This window comes from Cyprinodon tularosa, unplaced genomic scaffold (assembly GCF_016077235.1).
Source record: "Cyprinodon tularosa strain WSP-4 unplaced genomic scaffold, ASM1607723v1 ctg419, whole genome shotgun sequence".
Classification (NCBI taxonomy): domain Eukaryota; kingdom Metazoa; phylum Chordata; class Actinopteri; order Cyprinodontiformes; family Cyprinodontidae; genus Cyprinodon; species Cyprinodon tularosa.
In genome coordinates, this window is record NW_024039140.1 from 68,592 (window position 1) to 93,989 (window position 25,398).

The window sequence follows — 25,398 nt, forward strand, 5'->3', positions numbered from 1 at the left end:
AGACTCACAACTGTGAAGTTGTCTATAAGAAAGGATACAGCAGTCTGTACTTCTAAAGGAAGCAGGCATATGTCAGTGTTTTCATCAAGATGCTGAATATATTCTATAGTCTGTTTTGGGCTGTCTAATTTCACACTACCGTCATAAAATATCTAAAAGAAGCTGAACAAGCTGATAAAGAACAACCGGTTCCATTCTTGGAACTCGTCTAGAACCTCTGGAGAGGATTTTTCCTAACATGGAGAACTTTTTCTGTCTAAATCAAAGGTATCTCATAGTGTTAGCTGAAGGGAAAACAAACTGACAACAGGTGGTGGCCAAATACAAACCAGCGCAGGATCGGCTACACTACCAATACCAATTATTTTCTTGTTCATCGCCAGAATCGACAGAGTACAGACAATCAGTTTTATCCCGTACCAGCTACCACTGTCTGACAACTTTGGTTAAAGGCAATAAAGTGAGTTGAGGTGACAGAACAATTGTATGTAGTGCAAACTTCTTAGGAAGTAAATAAAATATGGTCTCTCGTTGGTTTTGATTATGTTTGCCTTTGTAGCATTACTCAACCAGCCATTTAATTGCAGATTCCCATAAAGATATAGCTGTCTCTTCTTTTTACAATGACCCCAGCCAGCTACATGTTGTTTTTTCAGGTCTTGGTAGAACTTTGCATTACCCTCTGTTTTTCAGTTAGCTAGGTGTAGATGTTGTGACATTTAGCCAGAGGTAATCCTGTCAGATCTTCCATTTAGCTGGTGCGTCCAACCCATTGAGGTCTGTCATTTTAAAAGTAACTGCTTTAAATAAATATCCTGGCCCCTTAAGTAAATAATCTTAGACTTCATATTCAGGAAATACTTTGTAGATATTTTACAGTTATATTTTTGTCTTTAAAAAGCTAAAAAAAAAAATAATAAATTATATTTACTGTTGTTAAATTGCTTGGGAGAAATATTTTTGCCTCCAGCTATGCTCCGCTAATAGAAATACATCATAATGTTTACCAACTAAAAAGGGATCTATAGTGAATATCATCTTCAGGAGATGTTTTAACACCTACAAAGTATCTTTAGCTTGAATCTCCTGATCCTAAGCAAGATAGAACACTATCAAAGAACCTTTCTTCTTACACCTATCAACACCAATAAAAACTCATTGAGAAAAAAGCCTCAGTTACTTCTTTTAACTTCCTTGTGGGTTTATTATAGTATGTCTGAATTAAAATGAAATTTATTTGAATTGAAGGGGTGAACAAACCCAGAGTTATAACAAGGAGTGGGTAGGTACAACACTAACCCTATTTCTTTGAAGATGAAGCAGCAGCCTAATTATATGAAGGAAATCATGAGGTAAAGTTCTGGTCTAAGCCCTAAAAAACACCAAATCTGACTTTGCGTTTGATTTAACAGAAAGTTGTGTTATCCAAGGTTATTGCATTTGCACTCATTGAGAGTTAGTGGAAATGAACACACCTGACACGACCTTCTGATTGGGTGCTTGCTGGACTCCAACCAAAAAAGACCCCCGTTCTATTTATGCAGCAAATCAGCTGTAATTTCATGGGTTTGACATCAAGAGGACTTGGTTACAAAGTAAAACATGTGCTTTCCCAAAAGAAAACAGTCAGGTTTGGAGTCGCAGAACACATATATAGCAGCTAGAGCAGTGTCATGCTTAAAAAATCATTGAGACTTTTAACTATTTTAACTAGCTATGATAGGAGTTCAGGTGGACAGAAAACGGATAAATTTGTGAAACTCTTGAAAAAACAATGATGTGACAGTACAGAAAAGCACAGTAAAAAAAAAAAAATCTCAATTTACAACTGGAAGGATTGATGCAGGAATCCAAAAGTGGGTTGCTGTTTACATTTATGTTAGTGTAGTTATCAACAGCTCAAACATTTTTTAAAGTAATGTAGAAAGTAACATGTCTAGAATATGTTAAGTAGTCTTATTACCCACTAGAAAGGTTAAACTTTAAAACAAGCAACAAATTAATTAGTAAATCACAGACATGCTTACCTCATATCTTCCTCTGTTTAAAATATTTTGGAGTGATGCTTACCTGTCTAAACTTGTAAAACTGTGACGAGCAATCCACGTCCAGTAGCATTGCAGGGTGGTAAACTTCCATCAAGATAGGAATCATGCAAATATTTGGAGTTCAGCTAAATATACTCAATTAAACAGGAGTAACTGGTCTGTCATTGCTGTCTGGTGAAATCCTGATGGACTGACGTCATAGTCATGTTAGAGCAACTATTGTTTCACAATCCTCTCTCAAGGTAGAAGACTAACTTTAACCTGAGTCAAGGTAGTTTAAACTTTCACTAATGCTATTTTAGCTTTTACTATGTAGACCAATTCTATATTTTTTTTTTCAAAATTGCTGCTACTTTTCTGAGGTACATTATATAGAATTTGTAATATTTACACCATTAAATTGTCAATGATCTTTATAAAAAAATATATAATTTATTCATTAAATACATTCAACTCCAAGTCAAAGACATTTTAGAATGTCATTTTTAAATAGTGAATCTCTACTGAACTAAGGTATGTACACAGAAAAAAATGAATGGAAAATAGTAGACCGGATGCACAAAAAGAAAGAATGCTAAAACAAAATGAAAGAGAAACTTGATGTACTGTTTAGTTGTTTTATTTTCCAGCTTGATGTCCTTAAAGAAGTGAAGCTATTACATAGGTAAATGCTATATGGCCTGTTCTTATATAGCACTTTTTCAAGTCAGGCGTCTCGAGCAAAGCGCTTGACACTACATTCAGTCATTCACGCACACACTGATGGTGGCGAGCTACACTGTAGCCACAGCTGCCCTGTGGGTCACTGACAAAGTGAGACTGCGGTACGTTGACGCTGCAGTGATGGGCTGCGCCTGGATCTGCAAATCCACAGCCCTGCGCTTCAGTTCTGTTATTTCTGTTTTTATTTAAATAAACGTTTTAAACTTTTCCATTGCCTGTCTCATCTTGAATATTGGGTCCATCTGTCCAGTTTCTTTAAATAATGAAGTGAAACTAAAGAGCATATTTGTCTCTAGCTATATTGACAATGTCATATTTTTCATGTAGAAAAGACTGTGTAAAAGAAAACAAATGACAAAAAAATCTGTTCAATTTTTGAAATTGTCTGTGAGAGTCCACTTCCCTAAATGTTGCTAAAACAATGCAGAATACTATATATCTACTATATATATATATATATATATATATATATATATATATATATATATATATATATATATATATATATATATATATATATATATATATATATATATATATATATATATATATATATATATATATATATATATATATATATATATATATCAGTGGCGGCTGGTGAAAAATATTTTTGGTGGGGCTGATATACCCTAGTGTATGTCTCCAACTAATCCGGAATAAGAATTCAAATAAACAATTGGACAATACATACAATTTAACAGTAATGATTTAATTTACTATATAATAACAGTAACAGTGATGATTTGGGTCACTGTGACGGGGTTCTTTGGCCTCCAAGAATCCAGTCTCAGTCGGGTTACCGGTGTTGGTGATTTATTGAGCTCAAAAACTCAAAACAGGGTGCAAAAGAAACTAAACATGTACAAGATACTCTGGGCCTCAGCCTCCCTCCAGTTACCAGCAATGTAACAAAGAAACAGAAAACAAAAATTGCCGCTTTTCTTCCCACAGCCCTCATTAAATAGTTTAAGCCCCTACCCTCAGGCTCTCTTATTTCTGATTTCTTCTCATTAATCAGTTTTGTCCATATATTACCTCCACAAACAATTGATGTACAAAAACAAATAATTTTTACAACTTAATTATTTTACACAGATTCATTGACTTATTCAATTACACCAAACTGGGTTTGAACCCAGCAAAGACGCAGCCAGACTGAAGATGACAAGTCCCCGTAGCATAAACACGTACACACCCACACCCCCAACATACCCACACACACACACACACACACACGGCTAACCCCACTGAAATATTAAGTGTGCACCCTCAATACGCCAGCAGGTAACCAGGACAGCTTGTGTGTTTTAAGTTCATGGAGCTACTGGTCTCAGCGCGAGTGTATTGGTCCTCACAAACACAGTATAACAGGAATGTGTGTGTGGCGCGCAAAGTTAGAGAGGTTGTTTTAAGTGACGAGGTGGATTCGTCACAGTCACAATAACCATGACATGAAATGTTCATATCCTACAACAGGGATGTTCTTCAGGCAAACGGGTAGATAAATAAGGATCTCACCGAATTTGGTGGAAGCTGCATCTCGTTCGTTACATTCGCCATCTTCCCTCTAATTGTCTGCACCTGCGCTTGGGTTCAGAAGCCTGTTAAAGCGCAGTATTTTCAGAGCCCCAAGACCATAAAGTTCCGAGACGCTGATTGGCCATTAAATTCACCTAGCAATAGTACATGATAGGGAAATGTAGTTTATATAATTTGTTTTGCTTATAGGTACACAGTCTAGAGAGTAAAACTGACATTTATGAGTTAATTTCTAAAAATATATTTTACGTTTCTCTCTTCTTATCAGGGAGGGCGGTGCCCCAGCGCCCCCTATGGGTCGGCCGCCACTGATATATATATATATATATATATATATATATATATATATATATATATATATATATATATATATATATATATATATATATATATATATATATATATATATATATATATATATATATATATCTACACATTTTTAAATTACATTTTGTTAAATACTCTTACTACAAGAAATAGTCTAAACTTTCAACTGTAATAAAAGGTCTTGACAACATGTCTGTATAAGCTTGGATTTATTTATAAGATTCCAACATTGAAAATAGCACAGCCGAAGCGGGAAACATGTCTTGTACCTAGTAACAATATGCATAAGCTTTAAGACAAAAAAATTAAACAGAACAATAAGGTGCACTAACATAAGCTTTGACTCCTGAACATATTATAACCAATATAAAGCTTTAATAAGTGGAGTGAAACAAACAAGATCCCCATCAATACAATCATGCAGAAAAGTCAGAACAGAACAATGAGGAAAAGGCTGAACCAGGATGGATTATTAAAAGAGCCACCAGAAGAAAGACTCTCCTCTCTAGAAAGATTCTGGCAGCAGAACTTTGGTTTTTAGCTGCAGCTGAACAAAGCTCCAAACTCCTATTCTGAAACCAAACCAGCTGTCAGGCACGGTAGTGGCGGACTGATGACCTGGGCTGGTTTTACAGCCACAGGACCTCAATACCTTGGAGTCACTGAGTCCAGCAAAGACTCATGTGGACACCAGAACCAGAACCTTCATGGTTCTGTTAAACTGTTTAACAATACTTTGACACATTTGGATAATTGCGAAAACAGTAACGTAAGAGACAATTGAGAAGCACCGATGCTATTCCTGTTGCAAATCCAGTTAAAAACATGAGACCAATACTTTGCGCAGTCGTTAGTCTGGTTTGGGTGACACCAGCAGCTGCTGAAAGAACAAAACATAAAAGAGATTAAAGCTTGCTTTATGCTTGACTTGTCCACAATGTCCACACAGCATATTTAGGTCAACATAGTTGTGAGTAGGCAGGATTTCCACCCCCTGCATCGAGCAAAATGTGTTACTACATGGATGGCTGCTCCTACCGGCAAAGGGTTTCAAAATGAAAGTTCTAGAGACATCTTCTCATGTAGTAGATAAATATCACTATGATCAACAGATTATCTGCTGTAGATCTCTTAAATTACGGTCCCTCTTGGATGATGTGAAGAGGCTTTGAAAAACTTAGCAATGGTTGTGCTTTCTAATTCCAGAACCTTTGTTATGCTTAATCTTCCACGAGGACGCCTTGCGGACAGGATAGGAACCTAATATATTGATAATCTGCTTGTAAGATATCTCAACACTTATACAGAAAATAGTCTGATTTGTTTGATTTGTCCTTCTCCTCTAGTCAAACTGCTTGATGAAATGCAGCTGGAGGATTGAAGTGTTACCTTCACTGACAGACTTTTTACTGATTATTGATGGACATCAGCCAGAGACACTTGGTTCTGAAACACATTAAACCTCAACAGCATCACTTCTAGCAGAACTACTGGAACATGGAGGCTTTTTATGGACCCATTGACTCTCTGTAGGGCTGAACGCTGGAGCAGCTGTTAGCACTGCTGCCTAGCAACAAGAAGGTCCTTGGTTCAAATCCCTCTCTGTGTGCTGCGTTCATGTTCTCCCTGAACACGTGTAGAGACTCCAGCTTCCTTCATTGGAAACATGCAGCTTAGGTTGACTGGACTCTATGAAGTGTGTGTGGGTGTGTGTGTCCATATCTGGTGTCCTCAGTGTCTCTGGGACCAACTGTCCAGGATGGACACACATCTGGATTTTATCAGAAAGGAACAAAGTTCCCCTGAGATAATCTTACAAGCATCATGTTTCCAAACAAGAGGCAGCAGAGAGATCAAATAAACAGCTGATACCAAAGAACTTACCGATTATATTGACTTGACATTCTCTAGAACCAGAACCACCATCAGTCTCCACAGAACACACATAGAGACCAGAGTCTTCAGTCCTCAGTCTGGACACATGGAGTCTGATTCGTCCTTCTCTGAGGACGTCTTTGTCACTCTGGACTCGTCCTGAAAACTGTTCATCCTGAGACTCTGACACCTCAACACCATCATGGACATGATAGAGGACTGAGGAATTCGGAGGAGCAAATAGTTCACAGATAATAATCAGTTCTTTCCAGGTTCTGTTGGGTCTGGTGGTGAAGGTCCACTCCAGAGTGATGTTGTGGTTCTCCTCTGCCTGATAGGAGCTCTGTGTCACATTCACTACAAATGTTGCTGCTGAGGAGACAGAGAGGGAAAGAGAGGAGCAGACACACTGAGAACTGGAACATGGGAGTCTTTAAACTCCATCTCTAGAGGTTTCTGTCTCATGATGGTCTCTGTGCTGTCAGAGCTCTACTTGATTCTCTTCTAGTCAAACTGCTTGATCAAATGCAGCTGGAGGATTGAAGTGTTACCTTCACTGACAGACTTTTCACTGATTATTGATGGATTTAGAACAAAGAGAAGATGGAAACTGACCACAGAGACATGAGTTGATGATGATGAGCAGCAGGATCCTGGAGAACATCTTCTCCCTCTGAGAGGAGACAGAGGAGGAGAGTCAGCAACACATCAGCTCCAACATCACTGACAGACAACAAGGAACCTCTGAACTACAGATACCCTCCCAATAAAGAAAAATATAAACTCACACTACTCACGTTACTAAATGATAGTTGAGTCAAGTAAAATTTGACTCTGAAATTGAAGTACCTTGCTCCTGAACAGTGAACCAACACAGCTGACAACAGGTGCAGAAGTCTAGCTGAACATTTCCTGAACTTTACAGAAAACACCTTATGTCCGTCATTGCCTCATAATGTTGCTCAACAATGTTTTTGGTCAGGAGCTCCATCAATTCAATTCAATTTACTTTACTGTTTGCTGATTGCATTCTGTCTTTAATGGGATTGTATGTCAACTTTCAAGCACAACTGTATATTTAAAGAACTACACATTTATTCTTAAAAAAGACCATTACTGTCACCTAGTGGCTATAAAACACGTCTCCATCCTCTGCAGTTGCTAAACTTATTTATTTGATCATCAAAATGTTTCAGAGTAAAACCAATCTGTTATAATTTATGAATTGAAAAAATATGTGAGAAAAACCTGGAAATGACTTAAATATTCATTACATTCTTTTTACTTTTACAGTTCATTAATCACATGTAAGCAGAAGTAAAGTTTTTTTTGTTGTAATAGTTATCTTCAGACTGTTCTTTTCCAGCTCCCATCCACTTTCAGTGAACGCTGGATCTTTAATCCACTCTCAGAGAAATGTTTCTCTGCTACAATCGAATGAGGGAGTTCAGTCAGGGTAGCAGCTTTTTGCACATCTCTGACCAGACTGCAGAAGAATGAGGAAGTCAGATCAGTCACAGAATAAGTCAGCTCTGAGGTCTTTGTTTCCATCATGATATACCTCTCAAATCGTTCTCTGTCGCAGTGCAAAATAGATTAAGTGGTTAGATTCTGAAAAAAAAACTATGACAAATATCCCATTGGAGAATGAGACGTAAAACTGAATTTTCAACTGGATTAAGAAAGAACGTTTGTGATGGAAAGCCATTTTGTTCATAAACTACTGTATGGTGTATATCATACACCTCTAACACCATCATCATCTTATCATAGACAGGAGCAATAAATAGTAAATAGAATTATAGCTGCCCTTAATTAACTTATTTGTTTACTCATTTCCTATAGGTATTTTCTGAGGTAAGTCAGGTCCAACATTTTCGAATATCAGTTTTAAACCTCTTACAAATTCTTCCTTGTGTAATTTTCAACAAACTACTCAGGATAACATTAGCACTTTTATCACATCATATATTACACTCTCATAAATAAATGTCTTACTTAAAATATTTTACTCAAGAGATTTTCTTTTATCAATCTAAGTAGAATCTATGCAAACAGATGATCAAACTTACCTAACCTTTTTCTAACCTCTTCTGAACCCTGAAGTCTCTTCTGCTTTGAGCAGAAATATATCACGTATGTAGAACATGGCTTTTTATCTTTAACCACATGTACTTTCCTAACCTTGGTGAGAACAAGAGGAGAATTAGAGTTAGTATTTAAACACACATACGTTATTAGAGGCAAATATTTTGTTCATTATTTTGGGCTAAAAATAATAATAAGTGTTTATAAAATGTTATGTATTTTTCATAAAACACACACACATTTATATATGTATATACATCAAAAAGACATGTTGACTGTTTCACAAGCTGCTGCAGGTGAATCATCATAACCCACATTTATTTCCTGTCAGCTCTTCAAGTTTTCTAATTTTTTCTCCTTTAGAAACATTCAGTAGAAGCATAAAGACTTTAAGCGACAGGCGTCAGTAGAACCTGTGTGAAGAACATGACTCCTCCTGCTGTTTCTCAGTTTACATTTAGTTGTGCTTTATATCCTTGTTACTGTAACATCTTACTTTCTGGACCTTTTTGTTTCTGTTAAATTGTACTTTTTTAGTTCTAAAGTCTGCTTTGTTTCCTTTTGTGTTGTTCTCTAGATTTACATCATTTTTTGTATTCTTGGTATTGTTCTACCTGATTATATTTCTTTCTACATAATTGCTATTTACGATCTGAAATGTGCTGAGTGATTTTGCAATAGCTTTGGATTCCTCTGATCCTAAATGATAAAAACAATGATTGAAACATTGACTCTTATCATGATTCTCAGTTCCCTAATAAAAGGCTTATCTTTGCTTTGTTTTATGATTGCACCGTTGATATTCCAAATGTATTTAATGTTGTCTTTATTTTTTTTTATTATGTTCTTGTAATAATATTTTCTTAATTGTTCTAAAACTGATAATATATAATTTTTTATTACTGTATTTTCGCCACTATAAGGTGCATATAAACGTACATTGGTACATTGATATTTATCAATAGATATGTGAAAGCTATAGGTTTCATACATTCATGCACCAAAGCATGATACTGAACTTAGGCCATGCTAGCCCACTGCTCATAAAACACATTTACAGCACAAATGATCAATAAGCTTCATATTTTATTCAGCTTAAAATATCCCATTAGTTTCATTGATGGTAAGCAGGTAATTCTTTTAAAGATTCTTAATGAATTTGGAGAAAGATTCTGGAAATTAATTAAAATGATTAAAATGATTTGATCAGACTGTCTGAGGATAAAAGTAGGACACAGTCATTGAATTCAATTCAGTTTATTTCTATAGCGCCAATCCACAACACGTCATCTCAAGGCACTTTACAGTTCAACCAGATCATCCAGTCAGATCGGTTCAAAGTTTTCTATCTAAGGAAAACTTTGAACCAATTTGACTGTAGGATCTGATCATGACTGAAACGGCTGTAATTATCAGTTTAATTAATGAAACTCAAACTTTTTAATATCTGAGATGTTCAAAATTCTATGGTTAAAAAAAAAATCATCTCATCTTTACAAATGAAGACATTCTCTTTCCTTTTTTTTCAATATTTAGATATGTTCAAAAACAATAACATCAAACATTGCGCTAAGAGGTGTCTTTCTCACTCTTCACCTTTAAAACTGAAAAATCTGATGAAATAATTTAAACAATAGAGTTTGTAACATGAGATTTGAACTTTATTAACCAGAAGCTAATAATAACTGTGAGTGTTTCCTTATTTGGTTTCTCAGTCACGTGTAAATCTGATGCAACAATTGAATAACTAACACTACATCTACTGGGATTTCCTCATTCAGAACTAGTCAAAGCCGTGATCACTGTTTATCTTCGTCACTGCAGCTGGAAACTTAATGTAAAACCACAGAAAAGAGGAACAGCTCACCGCTCATCTACAAACAGTGAGTATTTGAAGCTAATATGTCAGCTTTACAGTCTGAGTCATTATGTTTCAGTCTTTTATTAACGTGTGCTTTTACTGTTTACAAACAATGACTGATTGCACAATAGCCTAACAGTGTAACAAGCCAAAGTAATGACAATTTTTCTGCTTTAGTTTAATTTGTAAATAATTTTAAAGATAATGAAGTTGCTTTACGTTCATTTAACCATAAAAACAAAGGAAAAAAAAAAACAGGTGTTGTTTGAGATGATCATATTTTTATCTAAGAATTCTAAAAAGAACATTAATCATATATTTTAAGCGCTAATCAGGTTGAAACAGTTAAAACATGTAATCAACATGTAAATGCATCTGAAGTAGTGCTGCAACTAACGACTATTTTGCAAATCGATGAATTTGTCAATTATTTAATCGATTTATAGTCGGATAGCCAAAGGGTCCCTAAAGATTTTTTAAGATATTAAACCAGGTCAAATTAAAATGTTTGCACTTGTGGAGTTCTGGATAGAGCATATTGACAGACGAAAAAGTTTTCGTTATTCTTAAATGCAATATTTTTCTAGTTTTTTTTTTTTTTTTTTTTTTTACAATTTTGGTATAATTACTGCTCTAAGTGGGTTTCTCTGTCAGTTAAAGGCATGTTTTAGAGACTCTATAATCCATTTAACGACTAACCGATTACTAAATTAGTTGACGATTATTTCAATAATGGACTAAATAATATAAATCTGATTAACTGTTTCAGCCTGATGACCGCATAAAATATATATTTATTCAACAAATCTTTTTGTTTTTCTCTAATCTGTAATAACGTCTCCCTTTAATCCAGAAATAACATTAGCATCATATCATAACACCATAACATTGCAAGTCTAGCTGAGAAGGAGATGCATTGAGACGAAGAAATCCAGTATAACCTGTTTGTCAGCTTTTTTGCACAAAAGCAAAAGCGCTTCGGTCCTGACAGAGGTGACTAACACAAAAATAAGGGAAAGAATCCAACAGTTCTGATCTGTCCTGGAAAAACTGCTGGTGGGTAATGGAAAATATAAACATTTCCCTGATATAATTTAATTATAGTCTCTGTGAGAATGATTTGATCAGAGTAATCATTTTGTTTTTGTTTAGTTATTTAGTTTATATAGTGTACTGATTAAAATACACCAATCTGAGCTGCAGTTTTCCATAATCTTCAAGTATTCCTCCATTGGGACTAAAAACAGTTACATTTTTTAAAGCTCATAGCTTTAGTAAATGTGGGCCCTAAATTATGAAACATTTCCCTGTTTATTTACAATGTATAAAAAGAAAAAATTTAAGATTATTTCACATAGCCGACTTTTAGAAACAAAGCCAGTTTAGATGTGAGACCAAGCAGGACTAATACTGAACTGACCGCGCTAATCTGAACATTTGGACCCAGTGGCTTAATCCTCTTTTTATAAATTACGAGTTTTATGCCTTAAGAATTCATGAAAGTGTTTCATTTCTTTAGCTCAGTAAATATAAGAAGGTTTCTTTTTTCTTTTCTTAATTCTCTCATCATTAAAAGAAAATAAATGGGAATGTATGTAGGAAAGATTTTTGACTGATTAATTTAAAAAGTGGCTTAATTCCTTGACTCTATTGAATAATTATTAATGTTAAGACTATATTTGTTTTGGTTGTCGAACAAATGATAACTTTCAACTCTTTTTATGAATTTTATCAACATTACATTATAAATCTTCCTATAACACAAAGATGTTCCTCTTTAATTTACAGAAAAAGTCTTTTGGTTCTTCTGACATTAAGAAAATGAACTTATTCTTTCTCCTTCTTCACCTGACCTCCACTGTTCAGGGTGAGTTTATCTTTATTTCATACTGAGTTTTATACTGACATTTTTCATTGCTGTAGTAATTATAGTTTTTGTTAGGATAATCTAATTTATGGAGCAGAAACTAAGTTAAAATTCAACTAATTAGCTGTTTTCACACTAAGGTCTGGCTTAATCTCTCTATGAAGCTGAGCTTTTGATTGAAATTAGCCTCATTATTCTGAGTTTAAAATAAAACTGAGTCAATTTGACTTTTCAGCTTCAGAAACAATTGTTCATGTCTTTATTGTAGTTAAAAAAGCAAAAATGGCTGATGTATCTCTGTCTTGCGAAGGAGGGATTACCGATGAAACACCACCTGCTCATGAGATTGAAGAAGAAGACAACATCACCTTCAGTTGGGACAGCATGACCCAAACGGACATGTCTCTCACCAACATGATCTGCCTCCTCCTCTTGCGTCGTCCTAAAGTTCTCTATGAGATCATTAATGGAGCTGAGGTGACAGAGTTTCAAGACGAGCGGTTTGCAGGACGGGTTCATTGTGACAGAGAAGCTCTGAGAGAAGGACGTCTCAGACTCCATCTGTCCAGACTCAGCACTGAAGACTCTGGGACGTACCGCTGTGATCTGGCTACTGGTTATAACCAGAAGTTAGAGAGATGGGAGTTAAAGGCTTCAGGTAAGTCTGCAGTTTTGACACATTTAATCTGATTCTTGCTGCTTTATCATATAACTGTTTTCTTCTGCAGTAAACTTTGTCCTGAACGTGACCAAAACGTCTAATGGAGACATTTCTGCGTCTGTGGAAACGCCAAAGCCTGGACACATCCAAAATGGGGTTAAGCTACCTGCTCTACTGGCAGCCATTGCTGTCATTGTAGTTCTTTGTTTGGCCATTTGGGCTGTCCCCAGACTACATGGAGGAAGATGCAAAGGTGGGTGTTATTTAATGTCTTTAATGGATTGATTTTGTTGTTTTTTTTATTTAGTGTGTTGAATTTAGTGTTTTCTGAATCCTATAGTTGCCATGGATACAGATGAACCAGGTTACTTCGTATAACAAGCAAGGGTCTTGAGGATCATGATAAACCAGTAGGATGATCTTCTTCCATCCACATTAGCTCCAGATATTGAAGATCATTTTCCACAGGATCTCTGTCCTGATGTTTGGATCCAGAAATTATTCTGCTTGTTTCCTTTTTAATATTTGTAATTTTTGTGATTACCAAGAAGTGATCTCTGCATTATTATCTCTGCGTTTATCGACTCCTGAATGGCTGAGTCAGCATTAATAGTTTCTGCCACTTACTGATGTGTTGCTCTTCCTAAAATCGATCTAAGAATGCAATGATGTGTGAATATATATATATATATTTTTACTTTGAATCAAATGTTTTATCGAGAAACAAATATGTTTTTTGATTGTACTTGAGTTTAGACAATCAAGTCTTATATTTTGCTTTATTTTTTAACTTTTAATTTTATCATTGTAAAACAGTGCACTGGATGCAACTATTTACTATAAGTAATATTTGACTTTTCTTTTCACACCAAGAATGGAAGCATATCAAACCTTCTGCCTCTGAAATCCTTTTCCATCCTGGAGAGCATCTGGCATCATCATGGTTTGCAGCCTTTAGCTACGTTAGTATGAAATCCAAAGATCTGCAACCTGAATAAACTCGACCCCAAGAAAGAGCATTAAGAGCAGATAGGAGTCATTTTTAGATCATATTGTATCTGAGACAAAACAAAATCCCAGAGAGAATCCTGATTCCAACGAACATCATCATCATTTTTTAAATACATGCTTTTTATTAAATATTTATAATGTGTTCATTTCTTGCACTTTAGATGACATTTATTTATTATGAAACTATTTAAAACCTTCATTTCTACTGCATTAAATAATAGTTTTTACAGATGTGTGATGTGTTTTTATTTGTTAATATGTTGTAGTATTAATGTGACTCATGTTTTTAGATGAGAGTTGAATTGAGATTCTTTGGTTCCTGGTTTTACTTTGCAGAGATTAAAGTTAAGCAGGTGAACAGACTGCAGCTGATCTATGGATGCTTTATAATTTAAACTAAAGAAATTCAGAGGTTGAACTGAAACAGAAGGGCTTTGTGCAAAAAAAACCAAACAGTTTTTCTAAATTCTGAATTGATTCAAAAAAACTTATTTTTAACTATCCTTATAACCACCATTAACTAATATAACTTTATAATTTTGTTGTTGTTGAATGTAATATTAGCATTAATATGTTGCATAACTAATGTACACACAATCCAACTTAAATGAATTGCTTTAATTGGAAAACTTAAGTCAAATCACTTAAGTTTGCCCAACTGACCTACCAATTTTTCTGAGTCTTGAACTTAAAACTTTAAGTTCAAGACTCAGAATAGTAAGCTAAAGCTAACTTCAACCATGAAATCTGTTGGGAGCTGGAGAAGTTCCACCTTTCTCCAGCAGAGTCCGCCGTGGATCCTTCTGAGGGAGCCTCCTGCACAGCTGCAGCCCATCAAGATCATCAGAGGATCCACTATATAAGCTGTCTTCAGACCTTGCCTCAACGCCGCAGTGTTGATCCAGTTGGTCAGCGCCTAAGCCTAGACTCTCTGTGTATCTTGTGACTTTGAATCCAGCCAGGATTCTAACCGTTGTCTTTGTTTTCCAGGAAACCAGTGTCTCCTCTGTGAAGCTCTGGAAGAGCTAACCTGCCGAGCCGACCCTCAGAGCCAAACCCGAAGAACCATAGAGAACTTCCATGCAGCTCAGGACTAAGAGCTGGAAAACCCAATGCCAAGGTCTGTTCATTAGTAGACGTTGAGACGCTGAAGCAGCAAGCGGATTCTGCTGATCAACTCCTCTCCAGATCCAACAGTGACTCTTCCAAAGCTAACCTCAAGAACCCTCAAGGTACAATCAGTTATCATCAAGAAAACACGCTCCAACGTGCAACGCTAACTGAACTGTCTCTCACGCAGACTCCGGTGAACCAGTGTCCAGGCCCGAGCCAGAACCAGTACATTCTGTGTGCTTGTGTCAAAATAAACTTGTTGAACTTTTATTCCTGTGTCCGTCAGTGGTGTTCTGCATAATTGGGTCACTCTTAGAGTACCCATCATGACAAAATCTTGCTGATTGAAGCATCTTTACTTATTTTTGAATTAATGACAGTAAAGGTCAATAGTGATAACATTAAAAGTGGGTAGAAGTATCAACTTCAGAACACACAGAGAATCCTGAAAAGGTTTGGAAACGTTTTCAGAAAACCTGAGCGAGAGTTCAGTTTCCTCTGATTTAAAACAGTTTTGATGGATGACTCAGAATTTTCACAGACAAACTGCATTGACTGTAGTAGTTCTGTAAATATTGAAGCTGTGGCATGACTGATGCCTGTTTGCAGAATAATTTTGAAAATAATCACAAGGAATTTTAATTTTCTCCCAGTTTAGTTCTTAGAGCAGAAACTCAGGGAAAAGATAGAAGAAAATAAGGTTAAAGAAAAAAAAAACTTAAAACTATAATGTCAAGTCAGGCAGAATGACAAGAATGCATCATCACATGGTCAGATGTTTCAGGAAATTCCCTGAAGAAGTTTGTGAAATCTAAACAGGTTTTTCTAACTGGTAATTTTGGTTTTAAGTTCCCTCATGACTCATAAATGAGCTTCTTTTGTCACTTACTGTATGTCACAGGTAAAAACAAATACATTTAAAACAATTATTATTAAATGTGTTAGATAATGAGACTTGTTTATCTGTATCACTTTTTTTCTAACTGTTTTGACATCTGTTTTTGTTCATATAACTGGATTTATCAGATTCATTTGACATCTACGTTTTATCTATTTGTTTGCAGCTGTTCTACGAAGCAGTATGAATGTTTGATATCATTACTTTCTATACTTTTTGTTATGTTGGTATTCTTTTAAATGGCATAAGTTAATCGTAGGTTCTCTACCTTTCATCCCTATTGTGTGGGGGTTTCTATATTTTTATTCATACCATTGTATTCTGAGATTTTTACAGATAAAGAAATGTGTTTCCTTTCCTGTACACTGCTTATTGCATTTCATTATTTTGTTAAATTTCCTCTTTAGGGTCAAATTGGACCATTAGATCATGTTTTTTTATCTTATCTTGTTAAAAGCTTCATCCGGCCTCTCAATCTTACAGAGTGCACACTAGAGATCCAAATAAAACTATTCTCAAACTCTCTTTTTAGTATAAAATTATTGGAATGATTTTTTTTTTTTAGCTGTAAACCCTGCAAACTGTCATTGGTTTTAATATTTGACAGAATTATATTTTCTTACCAAACAATTCTGGATTAATCACATACTTTGAACGCTAAGTATCGGTTTCCTACCCATTAGTTTCCTATTAGTTTCCTAACTAATCAAATTTTGTGTACATTATTGTATTTTTGTTTACCAAGTTTTTTGACACTCAAGTGAAACACATTTTTAGCTTTGACTCAACAACAGTTTTGAATCAGTAATTCATGCAATTCTCTGGATCTGCTTCTGGGGCATTCAAGGGAAGCTATTAGAAAAATGGCTGTTTGTGTTCAACTCCCATATTCAGGGGCTGCCACAGGTAATTATCATTTGCTCCCTGACGTGGAAGATCTTTGGTTTTCCTTTGTGAGTAAAAGGGTGTAAATCTTAGTTCCTAGCTTCATATTCCTTAAAAAATACATTATGGGAGTAACAGCACACTGCTGAGAAATAAATAAGATGAAGTGACACTGAACTGAATAATAAGATCGCAATACATTTTGAGATATTCTGGAGGCTGAAATTAGATTTTTAAACACTAGTAAAAAATGCAAGAGGAACTGACCCACAAAATAAAAGTTTGACATTCAATAACTAAGAATTTCAGCAATGAGGAAGAAGTGCTTATGGTTGCTATAAGTTGCAGTGCCGGCGATTTGGAAACCTGTACCCCTGCTACAACACAAACAGGTAAGAAGATTCAATTCATTGTCTTGCTTGCTTGTTTTAGAGTAAACTCTTGCCTATGGAATCCACATTGTGGAAGGTTGAGAAAATGAGGCTGGTTATAGAAGCTCAAAATAAATATCACTGAATTGCAAAAACAAACATTTGAGGTTTCAGGAAATTTTGACAATTTTTAACAAATATATGAGGAAAAAAGGTTTAAATTTGTTATTTTCGATTAACATTGTAATATTAGCCAAATTAAAGTTACCTTGGAAACTGATTGGGCACAAGTTTGTTTGACTTGAAATCGCTCTCATCATTGGCAGTGCAAAAATAAGTAATCAAAATGATCAGATGTATGTTTTACAGTACGACCACCAGGTTTAGCATCTTATTTTATTTAGAAGAAAAGTATAATTAATCATGTTCTACAGAGCAGGATCTTCAGAATGTACAGACACATCTGGATGTTTTTCAGGTTCAAAGTTTAAAGCACAGCCAAGAGTTTAAGCAAACCACAAGTATAACTTCCTTATTTGTCAACGCAGAATGTATGGCCTCATGCATTATGATAGGATCGGTTCAGATAAGTAAATTAAACTTAGCAGGTCACATTTCTACAAGTTCTAGAATGGCGACACTCATGAGGACAAGGGCATTTTGAGGTAGTTAAACATAACTCTATAATATCTTAAATTAAATCATCATAAACATTTAGTACTTAAGGAAGTTGTTTATACCATTGTGAGTTTTATACTTATTTTGATCACACATGCATCTCTATAAGATCATGAATGTTATATTAAGAATGGAAAGCATATGCCTTCATCTCCAATATGTAAAAACTGCACACACAAGCCAAGAAATTTACATCTTAACTAATGGGTCGTAAATATCCCCTGGGAATTTATGTTTTAGAGCCATAAACAAACTTTTCTTTTGAGGAAATGTCAAGATTAATTTAAAATTTTATCTTTGACAGAAACCCTACAGCTCTGCAAGGACAAAACAAGATGTAGAAAATGTCTGAATCTTTTGCTGGTGTGGTTGAAGAATCGTAAAATACCCGATAAGAATATTAATTAGAATCAAAGTTATAGATTATAAATACCATACAAATTATAGATATGTATCGCATAGAGTACAATATTCTATGGCATATTTTGTGACGATCAAAACTGAACAAGAAACACACAGAATCTCTTTTGTTTTATATTATAAAGTGTGATAATGTTAAAGACACCTTTTTCTGTATTCTTTTCAAATGTTATCTCGAAGATTGTCCGACAAATTGAAACCCTGTTTATGTAGTTAAATGTTTAAAAACACAAAAAAAAAAATTACATAATGGATTTGTATTGATTCAGTTGATTAGAAAATAGGTTTGAGGTATTTTAAATGGATACAGCCTGTATCTATTATTGTTCTTTTTTTTTAAGTATTGTTTGGAAAACAGATTTGAACATTTCTAGACACAACACCTTTTCTCCAAAAGTGAGCAACATTTGCTGTACATATTTTTTTTTACAATGAAAAGGATAGTAAAGAAAAAAGAAGTGAAAATAAGATCACAAATGTTCTCGAGCAGCTAGAATGTCTCCAAAGGCGCAGGTTAGACCAGTTCTTGGGTCTCACTGTAGTATTACATTAGGCTGTGGTTCTGCTCCAGCATTCTTCCCAAATAAGCTCAACAAGACTCTACATTCTGCATCCTTTTTAATGATACTCCATTTATATGGCGTGTCCTACTGTATTCACAAGTTTTGAACCTGAAATAATTCCAGTGTTTTTTATAGGTCTTTTTATCCCTCCAGAGAAGATGAGAGCAACTTTGTTTATTAGTCTCATGTGCTCCTATGCCCTGGTTTTGGCTAAAAAAGAGGATGAGCTAGAGCTGGTAAGCTACAATTCTAAACCATGTCAGAGGACCTTTAACACTATTGCCTACCAAGCTTTTCGAGACAAACACATAATTCAGATGTCCTTTAACGCCTTATCAAAGCCTGGTTGGAAAAAGTAAGTAATGTCATGTGTTCTAAAAAGCCTAATACATTTTCTAAAACCATGGTTACATTCTTGCTGTGGGTATATTGCTGTATGTCCAGTAATATTTATCCTCCTAAAATTGTTTGGATATATTTCTAACTGAATTATTTATTTGATGAGCTTTTTACTATATTTTCAATCTACAACATTTAGTGCACTGTAAGCTCTGTAAATATTACAATGCAGTTAAAGTAAATGTTATAAATGATTTGGGGTGTTATTTTTTTCAGTTCTCTTTCTTAATTTTAAGCTGCTGGCAATTTTTCATTTTAAATTTTGACCATTGAATTTGCTAAGCTACTTGATGATTTATGTAATGTCCATAATAACATTAAACTGATCTTTTCTCAGTTATTTGCAGCAAATGAGACTCTGTAACCGACCTATACAGTCCTTTGTGGAGATAAGCGATGAAACCCGTATTCTACAGATCTGCAATGGCTTTGGCTGGTGGCAGACAGGCAATTTATGCACAAGTAACACATCATTTTTGCTTTATGGTTTAAGAGTATCCATCAGCAATTGTAGCGTTAAGTTGCTGACCATAAGTTATCAATATGTAACTGTGGCTTGTGATAAGATAAACAGTAAATGCGTTCCTGTACACTTTCAGGGAAATCAAACCATACCGGCATATAATCAATCACAACGCTGCAAACCTTAAATACTAAAGCACTGAAATCTTTTATTATCAGATTTTAAAAATATGTTTTTCTCTTTCCAAATATTAAAACTTCCAGCTTTGAGAAATGTATTATCCATCACTAAATTGGCTATGTATATACATGTGTGATATGGTACTGCGGAAACCTTCTGTTTGTATTGATTATCTTATTTAAAAACTAATCATATCTTTTTGGAGCTTAGAAGTTTGTTTCTTATCTATTTGTAACTTCGACCGATTTTTTTTTTTAGACACTGTGAGAACTAAACGAAAACGGAGCCTCTAACAGAAGTTAAAAAATGTAATTTTTGTTTGCATGATGATAAGAAAAATCTGATTGATGTATTTTCTGTGTGGAGAAATCTTATTTTTAAAATGTAAACTTTTTTGCCCTTTGTTAAAAATAAAATAAAGCCTTAGAACCAAAAATATACTCTTTATAAATTAGCATATGTATATTGGAAAGTGTTTTAATCCTTTGGGCATTCACCTTATAAATATATTCAATTTTAGATCCTAATGGTATTGCACAAGTGTAGACTATGGTAAGTGTGTTGAAGATGAACAATTTGAGGAATAGATTTTTGCTTATTAATAAAAAGCAGTCAAAAGAGGTGTTTAAGGATTGATATTTTTATGGCAATTGATGCCATTGATGATATGTGAACATTTGCAGACATGCTTTTGGTTTTGGTGAAACCCCTTTTTTTTTTTTTTTTTTTTTTTTTTTTTTTTTTTTTATACATGCTATGGGTTTTGGATGCAGGCAAACACACTTTCAATAACTATCTTCAGTAAGCAAAACTGAAATACAGGCATTGACCACCAGGGGGTGATTGACGACACTGAATAAAACCTTGTTTGTTCAAAAATCTAATTCATCTATTTGCTGGTAAACTTCTAGGCTTTCAGGAACCTTTTATCACTATAGAGTTTATCTAATCATGTTATAATAGTTACAGCAGAATTAAATAAATTAGTAATGTAAAACAAGTCAAGTTTTTCAAATATTCTTTTTAAAGGGCTTTCCAAAAAATGTGAGACATCCATCTATGTTCGGTCACACTTATCGCAAGGGGTGCTGGTGCCTATCTCCAGCTGTCTACAGGCAAGAGGCGGGGTACACCCTGGAAAATCATTCACACCTAAAGATAATTTAGAGAAACCAATTAACCTAACAATCATGTTTTTGGACTACGGGAGGAAGGTGGAGTACCCGGAGAGAACCCACGCATGGTAAGGTAAGAACATGCAAACTCCATGCAGAAAGATCCCAGGCCAGGAATCAAACCCAGAACCCTCTTGCTGCAAGGAAGCAGTGCTACCCACTGCACCACTGAGCAACCTGAATGTGAGTCAATGAATTTTAAAATCAACTGAAGGCCTACTTATACGCACAGTTTAATTTCACATTTTTGGTCCTTTCCTCTCTCTGTGTAACCAAAGTCCATCATGTTATGTTTCACAGCAGAGGAAGGACAAAAATGATAAAGTAAATAAATGGAAAAATAAAAGGTAAACTGACTGCAATGTAATTGACAAATTAATAATAATAATAATAATAATAATAATAATAATAATAATAAAAAAGAAGGTTATCATGGAAATTATTCAGCTGCTAATATATATTTGTAACTTGTCAATTCAAAAAGGTATTTTTCAACAAAAATGGAAAATTGCAAAAGTCATCCCACTAAAGAAATCTAAGAATAGACATCACTTCCACAAATCTCGAAAATTTGGGGGAAAAAATTTGTTGCTAAATTGGATAGATCTTGTAGTAAACCCCAACTACTCGCTGAGAGTCAGTATGGACTTAGGTCACAAAGATCCCCAGAGATGGCTGTTATTCATTTAATAGAAGAGGTTACCAGGTTACCTGCTGGGTTATTTATAACTTAAATAAAGCATTTAATACAATTGATCATGAAATACTCATCAAGAAACTTGAGCACTATGGTCTAAGAGGATTAGTTTTGCAAAAAAAAAAAAAATCTTCATTCTATTCTTTTCTATCTCAGCAACAGGCAACAATTTGTGCAATTGGGTAATTTCCAGTCCTAATTGCTTGTGGTGTTCCCCAAGGCTCAGTATTAGGACCAACGTTGTTTACCTTATACATAAATTATATATGTAAGGTTTCCAAATCACTTAATTTTGTGTTATTTGAAGATGATACAAACATCTTTTCAGGGAGTGTCAGCTTTGGTGGAGGTTTTGAGGACCCAAATGCAGAGAGAAGTAGGCACCAATGGGTTTGGATGGTCTAATGTAATGCCAAGGGAAACAGAGGCAAAACACCAAAATACAAAAATAATGAAAACCAAACAAAACCAAAAAACTTCAGGAAAAATACTCAAGGGAAGCATGAGACTAGGAAGCAACAAAAAACATCTACAACACACAAGGAACCAGCACTGAAAGAAGGCTCTGGTGCTCTTTTAATACCAGCACTATACTATGATCATCAAGATTACATTCACCTGTGTAGGCTACCCAAGTTCTCCACAAAGATCCTCTATAGTAGAGATGCACAACTTGCACTAAACACACACACAGGAAACCTGACAATGGGAAGCTTTTGATAGAAAGAAATTTAGAGTCCTGTAAATTGAAAAACTGGTTTCATATTGACAAATTATCAGTAAATGTAGATAAAAACAAGTTTATAATATTTGGGAATTGTAAAAGGTATAGGGATTTACATGTAATAGTTGATAATGTGACTGTGGAGAGTGTGATGAAATTTGGTTTTTGGGTGTATTGATTCATAATAAGATGTGTTGGAAACCTCATATTAAATATGTAAAAAAAAAAAGCTAGAAGTATTGTTGTTATCTCTAATGCTGGAACTTTGATTAACTACTCTGCCCTTCATATTCTTTACTATGTACTTATTTTGTCATATCATATCTAAATTACTGGAAATATGCGGCAACACTCACAAAACTTCACTTCCACCATTATGTACATTACAAATGTGCCATTCGAATTGTTCACAAGGTTAATTTTTATTATCATACCAACAATTTATTTATAGATTGTTATATTCTGAAACTCAAACAGAAGTTTAAAAATACATTTTTTGTTTGCATGATGATGAAAAATTTGATACACATACTATTTTCTGTGTGGAGAAATCGTATTTTTAAAATGAAATATATATATATATATATATATATATATATATATATATATATATATATATATATATATATATATATATATATATATATATATATATATATATATGTATATATATACATAGTAGAGTTTTAAACTGCACAGTTTATGCATAAAGTTAGAAAAAAACTATTACCAGGAAATATACAAAAGTTACTGATAGAGTGGAGGGATATAACTATAGAAAAACATTGAAAAGAATGTACATTTCTATCATTGAAGTGAATATGGAATAAACTCACTAAAGAGCTGAATCAAAGTCCAAGCGTGAGGTATTTTAAGAAAAGATGTTTTAGGTGCTTTGATAAAGTCTGTTGTTAAGGATATTCTTGCTTTGAGCTTAAGGATAAACTAACAATTCAAAATGGAGATTAAATGTGGAAATGGAGATACTATATTATAGTATTAATTCCATATCAAACCATTTGGTGCAGATGTTACTTATTCCTTTATAGATGGATTTACTTTGTTGTTGAGGTTCTGTTAATTTTTCTAACAGTTTTAGCTCGTATTAATTAATTAATTTTTAACTGCTGGGGCTTTGTTCCAATATGTTTTTTCAAAGTTTTTTTATTTTTATTTAAAAATTTAACAGGTCTTCCGAAGAAATTCAGCATCCATTTGTTTGATTCAAGTTTAGGTGTTTCTTTTTTAATTGTCTTTTATATGTTAAACAAACACTAACAGATTACATCAACAACAACACCAGTGAAAAACATTTCCCAGATTATCATGACACATCATAAGTGCTTCAGTAAATCACTGTCATCTCACATGATATCTCGTGACAAGTGGATTTAGGTTTTTGAAGAACACGAAAGCGAATCTATTTCAAGTTTCTCATCCTTAAAAGCCAAATCTGCCTTATCAAATGACCATATACCACATGATCACTTCCACATCCTGTAAAAACAGAACCTACTTCGTCCTGAGGCTCAAACAGAATTCTGCTTTCTTTTCAAAACATTTTCTTTTTTAGTTTGAAGGCTTTTTAACAACTGTTAGTGTACAGATGATTTGGATATTAAAATGTTTTTTTCCTGCCTCTAAATGTAAGTATCTTTTGAGAGTTTGGTTGAACTGCTTAATAGTATCTAATTATTATATCTATCTATGAGATTAAAAGTACATGTACTATTTATATTTTTTTAGGAATGCAAAACCTGCACATAAAAATTACTTCTGTTGCATAAAGTACCTTTAAAAGTAAAGTAAAGTACCTTTAAGAAAAATGTTTTAATGACTTGTAACCGACTTTATTGTCAGGGAGTCTAGGCTAAATGAATATTTTAGTTATCAACTAAGCACTAACTAAATAAATTAACCAGCAAAAAGCAGTTTTTTTTTGTTTTTTTGTTTTGCTAAAACTGACGTATCTTACTTAGGATTGCCAAATAATATTTTGCTATAGCTAAAGTTTAAGTTAGACAATAGACAATTCTTTCCTGTTGTAATAACTAAACATTTTCTTCCCTATCTCACAGGGAAAATTATCCTGCCATTCATGATGTTGTTCTGCTACCGTGGTTAGTTTGCATATCATGATTTTAGTTAGGCCCAAGCAGCGAAGGCTGCGAGAGCCTATTGCTATTAAAATTTTTATATTTAATCGTGGCCACTGGAAAATAACCCATCAGGAACACCCAGAAAGTGCAATGCCACATTTTCTGCTCCAGCTTTCAGTTTCTCACTTTGTCCTTTTCTCCTGGACCAGGATCCTGTCATGGGGAGAGGGACAAGAAAATCAAGCAGGAGGGGACCAACACACCATACAGCTCCTCAAGGTTTTTTTTTATTTTTTCACCATAAACTGTTGTAAGCCAAAAGATCATAGAGTCTTACTATATTATGATGGAAAGATGAATTCATTTGACAAAACCGTACTCAGAGAAGTCCTAATGAAACTATTTCTAAACTCAGGATAGAAGACTGCACAAATTTGCTGAAACTGATCTTATTTCTCCGATGGTTGGTAAGTAAAATCTTACCAAAGAGACCGAAGAAAATACTGTAATTACAAAAGAGTTTTAATTGCCCCTTTTTATAGGGCCTGATTCTCTGTAACTTTTATTTACATCTAGAACCAATAGAAGTGAAAGCAACAGACACAATCTATCATGGAGAGAAGAACAACAACATCACATTTGATTTGACCTTCGAGACCAAACCGGTCTGCCCCCAAAAGAACATATATTTAGTCATTTATTGTCTATTGATTCTGAAACAGACATTGTT

At 34.3% G+C, this 25,398-nt stretch overlaps 1 protein-coding gene and 2 long non-coding RNA genes across 4 annotated transcripts; all 3 read left to right on the forward strand.

Annotated features, from left to right (window-relative positions):
- Window positions 1-10,348: 10,348 nt before the first annotated feature.
- On the forward strand, window positions 10,349-14,207 carry LOC119792418. 2 transcript variants are annotated; one of them, XM_038299037.1, is made up of 5 exons: window positions 10,349-10,486; window positions 12,253-12,331; window positions 12,642-12,989; window positions 13,060-13,245; window positions 13,333-14,207. In XM_038299037.1, exons 2-5 carry the CDS (start codon window positions 12,286-12,288, stop codon window positions 13,368-13,370), a joined length of 618 nt encoding a protein of 205 aa, XP_038154965.1. In that variant the 5' UTR covers window positions 10,349-10,486; window positions 12,253-12,285; the 3' UTR covers window positions 13,371-14,207. The 2 variants fall into 2 exon arrangements, with proteins under 2 accessions (XP_038154965.1, XP_038154964.1); XM_038299036.1 differs by having other exon boundaries at window positions 13,866-14,207.
- A 3,027-nt stretch (window positions 14,208-17,234) lies between these two features.
- On the forward strand, window positions 17,235-20,399 carry LOC119792397. The gene is made up of 3 exons (XR_005281985.1): window positions 17,235-17,291; window positions 19,067-19,286; window positions 19,668-20,399. It is a non-coding gene; the product is annotated as an uncharacterized LOC119792397 (long non-coding RNA).
- A 3,653-nt stretch (window positions 20,400-24,052) lies between these two features.
- LOC119792396 lies at window positions 24,053-25,098 on the forward strand. Its single transcript, XR_005281984.1, has 4 exons — window positions 24,053-24,215; window positions 24,648-24,689; window positions 24,878-24,947; window positions 25,084-25,098. It is a non-coding gene; the product is annotated as an uncharacterized LOC119792396 (long non-coding RNA).
- The last annotated feature ends 300 nt before the right edge of the window (window positions 25,099-25,398 follow it).